The 9901-nt window shown below is 37.2% G+C and overlaps 1 protein-coding gene across 1 annotated transcript; it reads right to left on the bottom strand.

Annotated features, from left to right (window-relative positions):
- Positions 1–226: 226 nt before the first annotated feature.
- Bet1 (Bet1 golgi vesicular membrane trafficking protein) lies at positions 227–9407 on the bottom strand. Its single transcript, XM_051177189.1, has 4 exons — positions 9224–9407; positions 4867–4991; positions 2398–2454; positions 227–909 (listed from the first exon to the last, which is right to left on the bottom strand). The coding sequence occupies exons 1-4, from the start codon at positions 9240–9242 to the stop codon at positions 754–756; spliced, it is 357 nt and encodes a 118-aa protein (XP_051033146.1). The 5' UTR covers positions 9243–9407; the 3' UTR covers positions 227–753.
- Between the last annotated feature and the right edge of the window lie 494 nt (positions 9408–9901).

Here is a 9901-nt window from a genome sequence, read left to right as displayed (position 1 = left end):
TGTGTATTTTCAGTCCCCATTTGAGCACATGGGAAAACAAAAGCGAATGGTTTCCCTGAACATTTCATTTCTACACAGGGTTTAGCAATCACCGAGCATCACATTATTCTGGCACAAATAATCATCAAACGTCTCACCTAAGCAGCTTGATACCAGAACACTATTCTAAAGCAGGTCAATGGAATTTACCATTAATATAAAACAATGATGCACATGTGCAGTAGGCTCCCATAGAAATATGTCAACAGCTTTATTCAAGGACGTCCTTATACAAAGACTTCACATGCACAAACTGTAGGGGAAAGGAACGTGGTACCTATATGGTAACAAGTAAAGGAAAGCCCAACATCCCAATGATGACATCAAGCAAGAGAAAGGGAACATTCTACCTCCATCCAACAACCACCACACAAGCTGATGTCAGGTTCTCCAGCATTCTACTGCTCTCCCACTTGCTTCAGAAAGTTACTTACAGAACAACAGAGTATGATATTGGCATTCAATTTGACAGGAAACACATTGGTACAGTCACAATGACTTCAGGCTTACTCAATAACCCTGAAAACAGGGGTCAAAATGAGTCAATAAGGAACAGTAGTCAAAAAACATTATATGGTACAGTATGATTTCAGAAAGAGGAAAGCTCCAGTAATCTTCAATGAAGAAGGTCATTAAGAATGTTGGGATGCTGGCTATCAAAGTGAAACACCAAGACACTAACTGCAACAGAGTCCAAGCCCACACTAACTTGCATCACCTCAGTTTAATAATCCAGTAAATGACAAAAAAGACAAACAATGAAAACAACATCATATAACATAGCAATTTTGTTTGGCTTCCTCTGGACAAAATCTTCAGTCTTCCCATGGTTTTACCTAGAAATCCAGTTGTAGAATCAAACTGTGAATCCTATGAGAGTCAGAAAAACAAAATAAATTCTAATATTCTACACTTTCTCATTTGAGTAATTTACATATGGTTATTAGTATGTATTTTTAAAGATAATTTGTATGTTTAATCAATTCAAGAATCTATTTAATAGCTTGGGAAATCAACCTGATTACTCCATGCAAAATAAAGCAGTTTTCTCAGTGACTCTTTCATTATCCAATAAGCACTTCTTTCAGTTCCTGGGCGTAATTAAAAAATCTCAAACGATTTATGTCTTTTTCATTTCAATTATATGGATAAAAAGCCATTAACAATAAAGGCAAGTTATTTATGTGCTATACAGCATGTCTTTGTCCACTTTCTGTTAAGGCACTATTTTCCCAAGGTCAAAGATGTGAGCGTTCAGATAAAAGGACTTCAGCTAAAATTTAATATTGCTAGCACAGAAAATGGTAGAGCCTTTTGTTTAGACAAATGAATTGAAATACAGAGAAATTTACTAAAAATTAAGAGAAAATAAACACTGATGTTGCAGTATAGACGATTTAAACATACATGAAAAATACCAAATTAAAATAGATCCAGAGAAGCCTTTAAGATAAGTAGATTAGCACAGGCTAGAAATAATGCACTTGCATTAAAATCTCAGTATCCTGAGACGAGAAAGCACCAACATAATGAGGCTCTGCATAGCTGAGTCTCTGCATAGCTCAGGCTTTGAAACCCTTGATTCTTCACAGGAGTCTGTGCATCAGAACCACTTGGATGCTTTTCACAAACTACATATGCCTGGGCTCCTCTCCATGAGATTTTGAATGAGCTTATTTAAAGACAGAAACAGGAGTATCCACTTTCAAAGAATACTGTTTTCAATGCTGTATTTGCTCTTACGAGGTTGTTTTGAATGCATATGGAGAAACAAAGGGAGATCTAGAGGAGCCGGGTACCCAAAGTTAGCATTAGTGATTGGAAGGCTGCTCTGAGAAGAAAAGGTACAGGCGCTTGAGCTTGTTTAGACTACAAATAAAGGGACCATCTTTACTGAAATCTGAGAGATTTATTCAGCCCTAAGCCTTAGGAAATAGAGCTGAAGTGAAAGTGAAAAGCATTTAGTTGGTTGCAGATAAAGTGCTTTTTGATTGCTTGGTTAATAAATTACCAGTGGTCTACCCATTATGATTTCTAAGACCACTCAAAATAGCCATTAGCCTTCAGTCTTTAACAGTGCTTTATACCCAGGATTAAAATACATTGGCTTCATTCTTCACTTCTTATTTACGTTTCAGACAAGAACAATGCAAAAATACAACGGATAGAAATTACACACTGATTAGTTAAAAATGGAGTGAATCCATCAGGTCTTACAATGTCAGGGTCTATTTTAACAGGACAGAAATAAAGTGTTAACAAAAATATGTTTTTAAAAATGTAATCCTTATACATGGCCAACATACTAAATTCAAAAACATTACATAAAATTTCTTAGTTCAAATTATAATGACTTACCATTTCAGCTAATAGTTTGTTTTGATTTTTAACTTCATGGCCTATTTCAATGGAAAGCTATGAAGAAAGCATATGCATTACTACTTACAGGAAAGTATTCAAAGGTGACAAAGTAAAAGAAACAGTGCCATACTAAGTATATTTAATTTCTCAGGTGAAACTGTATTCTGGAAATGTACCCTCTCTCCTGACATGTTGTCCAGTGAAATTACTGGGAAAAAAAAAAAAAAAAAAAAAAAAAACTTCCTCTTCCACTAATGAACATATTCTCTCTTCTCTTCCTATTATCCAAACTTTGTGCTAACATTCTCCTCCTCCCTTCCTTATTCTAGCATACTTTATTCCATGTTTTTTTCAGTCATATAAAAGTATCCCTTTATATTTTTAGCAAATACTTGACCAGTTCAAATACATATACATCTAGTATTTTCTGCTAAGAAAATATGGTATTTATTGGATATAAGTCTAGATTCAATATTTTAAAGACTTCAGCTTTAATATAATAATAAGCTGGAAAGTTAGTGTTATCTACAACCTAAAATTATATAGAAAGGGTTGAATGTGTAAAACCACAGTATAAGTAATTACAGTTGGTATGCAAAATTATACCTCATACCTTCTACAACAAATTCACCAGAGGTTTCCCTTCTAAGGAACTTAAATAAATACAATTAATTACTGAAACTCTTTGTGAACTGTAAATGTTCTCATTTTAATCTGTGTAAAATCCATAGATAATACTAATATGGAATTATACTAAAATTATGGAGATCAGATATGAGCCTTTCCTCTAAATTCATCCATTTGGAGATAACAAGGCAGGCAGCCCAATTCACCCAAATAGCATGCCATTCACAACAAGGAAGGGAATCTCCAGTCTTCTAACATGGGAGCTCAATAATCAACACTAGAGGGTTTTCTTTGTTTAAGACATCCAACTCTGTTCTTCTCAATGTTGTTTCTTAACTTCTTAACATTATATGTTACTAGGTCCTTAAATTAAGTAATTTTCATTAATAAGACTTTGAAAAAATACCATATATCAAAACACTACTGTGTGTACAAGCTGAATATAATCTAATTTTCCCATGATTGAAATTAAGTACTAATTACATGTGACAATGTGAGCCAGCTTCTACTGAATGCTTCCCAAGTGTATTCTATGTTTATTGCAATGGAGAATCAACGACACATACTTTTTAAATCTCCTTGTTTAATTCCTTTAACAAAAGTTTACTGAGTATTTCTAAGAAGGAATTATACTGCATGTTCTACATGACTTTAGGTTCATAGGGGGATGAGTTAACGAGAAGTAGTACTGAGATAAACCATGGAGAGAGGCAGATGCAGCAATAGGCTTTTCATGAAGAAGACAACTTCAAAGGAGGAAGATGATGACACTGCTAAAGACACAGTTTGATTTTAAAAATCCAAATAGGGGCAACATCTGTATGCAGAGAACAAAAGAGAACTCTCACTTGTCTGGAAGCAAAGACGTAAGGATTATGGATGCATTGGAGAGAAATTCTGAAAGGTTGAGGCCACTCTCTGAAGAACATATAGCACAGTCTACAGAGTAATAGGGGAATCCAAAGACTTCTGAGAGGGCTTTAACAAAAGTCTACCGATGACAAAATCATGTAGACCACGGCAAGCTGGGACACTCAAGAGATTCTCCCAGGGTTCTATGCATAAAAAATCATGGCCATGTTAGAGAAACATGAGAAAGCCCACAACTCAAATAAGGCTCAAAGATGTAGGTGAGCAAGACTTATGTATTAGAGTTAAGCCACTAGCAGCAAAAGCTGGAAGGGCTATTTCAGTGGCTCTCCTGATGCATTCTCCAATGAAACCATTAGAAAATAAATGGAAAGTTGCTCCTACTTCCAACTGTGACATTGTCTCTCACCTCTTCCTTATAACATTCAACCTACTTATTAACATTCTATGGTTCTGTTACTCTAGCACACTTTGTTTTCCCTTTTATTCATATAAATTAAATGTTTTCATCTATAGATTCCTTACATTTCACTTTGTACAAGTATTCACATGAACAAATACACAAATACACACATTTAATATATTCCCAACGAAATATGGCATTTATTTTATTATAAGTCTAGACTGATTATTTTAAGTATTTTTTTCTTTACGATATTAACAAATTGGAAAATTACAAATTAGAATTATCTATGACTTAAGTTACATAGAAAGCATGACTGGCTGTTTGAACCACACATAAATACAGATTTTGCTAGTACACAAACACAATTACAGTTAAGGGTTGAGAAAAAAATTAAACAAAAGTACCCTATCCTTTAGCTTGCCCCACCTTCTTACTTAACGGGCAGCCTGGACTTCTGATGAATGTTGACCTCACAGCACAAGTGTTCAAATGAGCTCCTAACTATGAAGCCAGAAAGTTTGAATACACAAGTAAAGTGTGAACAGCACTGGTTCTGTACTTACAGATTTGATAGCAGTCACTTTGCTTCTCAGACTTTCAGTGAGTCTGTCATTTTCTTCTTCACAGGCATTATAGCCACTGCTGGCATAGCCATAGTTTCCATAGTTGCCAGGAGGTGCTCCTTCACCTACAAGGGTCAGAGGCATACGTGTAGGATTGCAAATACAGAAGTGACTCTTGAAAGCTTAGTAGTTAAAAAGAACTGAAAAAGACCCCTGGAGGGCGTTGCAGACCACATATATCTATAATAGTCACACTGCAAATCAACTTCAAAAAATCAGAACCAGAGATTATAATGATTCTTTTCAGATCCTCTTTTAAGCAAAGTATGCAGTTTCTTCAATACACACCTATTGATCACTTATTGATTGCTTAAAAGACACTAAAACAGACATTGATATACAATGATTATTTGGGAGACTTTTCCTGCACATTAGAATATACGCTTTAATATAGGACACAAACACAAAACCATCTACCCATCAAAAAGCTTGACTATTACAAGGAAAGGGGGGAAGAAAACATGGAGAGGGGTTCTAAAGGCAGAAAATGGGTGTTTATTTTACTAGCAACCTTCACTTATAAAAAGCAAGTGGTGAATAGCCAAGGAACAAAGGGAAATGGAAGCCAAAAGGAAAGAGATGCAATGACTTGGAGAGGCCATTAGCAGAGCCTTCTGAAGAAGTTCACTCATTTGTCCACCAATATTCAAGAAGCTATTATGTGTCAACTCACTTTTCCTGCTACATTTACAGAATCTGCATTCTGATACATGGTTTGGAAAACACAGCACCCCCATTACTCTGTCTACTACAGTACTTGGCAGTCATCAGGAAAACAACAGGTATAATGAGCATCAGGCAGCAAATAAAACATAAATAATGTTGGAACTGAGGGTATTATTCCACCAAGATTTTATACACTGATATCATTATTTTCTTAGTGAAGGAAGAAAGTGGGCTACCCCGTGAGGAAGAGAGATCTTTTAGAATAAAGCAGTGACTAAAATCATTCAGTATTTCTAGAAGAATAAATTGACCATGGCTGTGGCAGTACACAGGATTAGCTTCTGACTTTCCAGATATGAGACCTCTCAACAGAAGGGCTCCTTGGTCTCAATCAGTTGTTGAGAAGCTACACTGTTGGATGGACCTAGGACTAGAAATTTTAACATTGGGACTGCAAAGAACAAAGCCCCCCCCAAATTTGAAATAGCTCGACAAATAGTGCAGAATGTATTAAAGGGCCTAGATTGTCTATGGCTGGAAGCACCTTCTTTAGTGACTCAAGAAGGTGGAAGAAAGGCATAGCCTTAAAGCTATAGGCTGCCATAGGCTCAAAGTGCAAATGGAGTAACAATGGTAGTGAGAACAATAGTAACAGCTGCAAGAGTGGGTAGCAGTAAGTCTAGTAGCTGTAGCTGAAGGATGATTTGAATAAAAATCGAACAAAAAACTCTTTCAAAGCACAGCGCAAATTTAATTTTATTGAAGTAGCAAAACTCTTGAATCCCAACAGTTCTGACTGTATAACATCAACACTGACCTCTAGATTGAACTATAAGAGCTTAAACTAAATTTATTCATTATTCATGCTTTATCTCCATAAACACACACACTACCATCATCACCACTACCTTACTTTAAGTGAATACTTATAAATTAACGAACCATACAATTTTAATTTACTGCTAAGCAACTTTGTCAAAAGCAGTGTCTCATGCTTCTACCTTCTCCCGTACATAGTAAGTGCTATCTACGCATCAGACACCTACATTTCTTCTTCTACCACAAAAGCCACAACAACAAAATGCTGAATATTCCAAACAGATGGGACAGTTATATACTCAAATACCTATCAACTACTGGCATGCTAACCCTGAATTCTCAACACATGTTTTCAAACAGATTAAAAGCTGTTGAACTGGGCATAATAATTTCTTCCCACTCACCAACTAAAATCAATACTGAAAGATTCTATGCAAACAAGATTCAAGACCTTTAACTTGACTAAGGATCTGAGTATGACATATTGCCCACTAAGTAATTCTGGAGTGGCTAAAGTTAATCAATGGATAACTCTCCCAAGGAATTCATTCAAAATTAATAGCTGTTTTATTTCTATTGTTTTGACTCCCCGACAAATCTTAAGTTTAGTTTGTTCTTCCCCTTTATTTTTCTAAAGCAAAACTCTCACTTTTTGTTCATAAATTTTTATTGCAGTTCCAAATTTGATCTTTCTTCAAACCATCCTCTACCCCAATGCAAAAAACAAAAATAAAATAAAATACTAGAGTTCCTATCAAACTTGGCTCCATTGCTTTTCTGTGAGAGTTGCTTACTACTAGGAAGAGCTGTAGAAAAACAAGTCCTGAATGTCATCTTCAGTCTACAGCCTTTCTGAAAAGTGCTACTTCCTTGAAGCATGTTCTATGAACAATCAGGCCAATTCATTTAACAGCAGATTTTACATATGATTATCATGTTCACTATTATTTTGAATTTAAAATTCCAGGTAAATACACATCGGTACTTTAAAAGTCTTCATAACTTTACCCCAATGTAAGTAATAACATACTTTAATAGTTACCCTTTTCTCGACTGCACAGCCACTTTAAAAAAATATTAGGAAGGGACTCTAGTCTAGTGATTCTTACTTAATTAAGATCTATTTAATATCTCTCTGAGTAATTCCAACATACAATCAGAGCTACAAAACTATCGTCAAGTCCCTGCCCTACATGTAATAAAAAACAATACAACACAAACAATATCCCAATAGGCCAGTGGCCTACTGATAAAATGTAAACTCCTTGGATAGACAAATTTCAGAATGCCTCAGGGTCCTAGCTTCAAAGTGACCTGATCACCATAATCTCTTGTACACATCATTTGTAACTCTATTCCTGAATCTTTGTCATCTTCCCATCTGGAACCTACTTCTCCCAATCCCTCTTGTCAAAGGCACCCTTCAAGTTCCTCTTGCTCCAGAAAGTACACACACAATGACCCGTGTATCATTAAATATCTACTGCATTCACTGTTTAACTTAATTGGTGTTGAGGTGAAAAATTACCGCCTTGGATCATGATTTGTCTTCTGCTTCAGAAGTATTTTTCTTCTACTCCTCAGTGACACTGGACACTTTGGGAAGTACACACTGGGTCACAAATCATCACCCACATAAAGCTTATGTTGCAATAAATGTTGCCATTAGTGATAAAATAATTTGGGCATATAAGACTAATCTCTGAAATTAGTTCTTTAGATTATTTGACATGGACTACTTTCTTCCAGTACTTGCAAGCATTCAAAAAACTAAATTTATAAATTTCTTCACATGAAACTATTTATTGATAACCAGGTAGTCTATATTACTATTACCTTTCACTGCCAATGTTTTTCTATGGTTTTAAATTACCCACTCTCTACTCCTATAACTAACCTTATTAAAAATCCCACTATCTCTCTGCACTGTCTTGAGTATTGTATTCCTTCTCAGACAACCACAATTCATACCAAGCAGCGAGTTCTGGGTTGCAAAATAGTCTTTTTTTATTTGCCTTGTCTAGCTTTAAGTGTTTGTTCATTTACTGGTTTTAAACACATAAAATTAAAAAAAAAAAAGTCCAACTTATGACAGAATGGTAACACCCTTTTCAATGTTTCATTCATTTTCTTTTACAAGCATGCCGTCCTTCTTAAAAACAACAAAAACCATGTTAATAGAGAAGTTCAGAACCAGAAAATGCTAGTCTGATTATTTTGCTATTACTTCTCTTGATCCATAAAGGCAAAGTCATCAAAAACTTATCACCGTCTATTGCCTTAACAGAGGGGCAAGGTCTAGGCCAGAAACTTTCCAGGTAAGTCGCCTTTGACCCAAGACCTTCACAACTGGCACTCTAACAATAATGACGCGTAAATTTACCTTTGTAACTCGCTGTCATCACACTAACATACCATCATTAGCGAGCTGGGGAGTTTAACACCCCCTCTCCAAATGCCATTTCTAAGGAAAGTAAGATCCAGAATGAGTAAAGAAAAGGGAACGGGGCTAGGCTCGCGAAGGAAACACAGCTACTTCCCAAAGTAGACACAAGGTGAGGGAACTCTAGACTACCAATGCTTCTCCACTCTGTAAAACTTACCATACAAACTTTCCTCTAAACTAAAGTAAACCGCTCAGAACGGGGACAAATGGTGCGCTTCCACTCGGCACCTCCTTCAAAGAGCCCACAGCGCTGGCTTTCCAGCCCCAAAGTCCCTGACAGCGACAGAGGCCGGCAGAGCCCCCCTCGCCCATCCCGGCTCCACAGGTCCTAGGCTCCCAAACTTCGAACCCCAGCCCTGTTCTTACCCAGGCCTGCACGCCTCATCCTGCCGGGAGCGGGGAAGGCGGGCGAGGAGGAGTGGGTAGGAAAGGGCCAGGGTCGCCGGACTTCGGCTTCAGTCCCAGGGCCCCTCAGGGAATCAACTTTTTGCCTCTGAGCGCCACGACATCAGTGGAGCCTAAACACCGCGCCTGTTTATGTCGTCACCCGGACACTTACAGGCGCCCTACAATGAGGTTTAGTTGCATTCTGGGAAATGTAGTTCTCTATCAGTTCTGGTTTCTTGGCGAGGGGGCGTGGTGGGAACCTGGGCGGAGCTTCCGGAAAAGTAGCTGTGAAGGTTGTGGCCGTAGTACTGGGTGTCTGGGTCTTTTCCCCTTTCAGTGTTACCATACTTTTGAGGTTAGGGCAACAGTTAACCCAGGATATTTATTACTTCCCGGGCCAGAGGATGGTTGATTCATCCTAGTACTCCTGCTTACTCAAAGTCAGATGAGGGAAAGTCAGAGAAAACTTTCTTGAAGAGTCTCATCTTATTGCCTGAGTCTCTTAGCAGGGAAGAAAGATCAATCGATTTCTTCCTGATAGTTCAGTAAACCCATCTCCTAGCAGTAGGATTCCTGGTAGGAAAGTATGGAGTCTCATTCCTTGTCAATGCGCTTGTTCCAAATATCTGACATTTAGGTCTTAAACACTCCCTCCGG

This window comes from Phodopus roborovskii, unplaced genomic scaffold (genome assembly GCF_943737965.1).
Source record: "Phodopus roborovskii unplaced genomic scaffold, PHOROB, whole genome shotgun sequence".
NCBI lineage: Eukaryota > Metazoa > Chordata > Mammalia > Rodentia > Cricetidae > Phodopus > Phodopus roborovskii.
The sequence above is the reverse complement of the archived record's forward strand: the minus strand, read 5'-3'. Positions and strand labels throughout refer to the sequence as shown.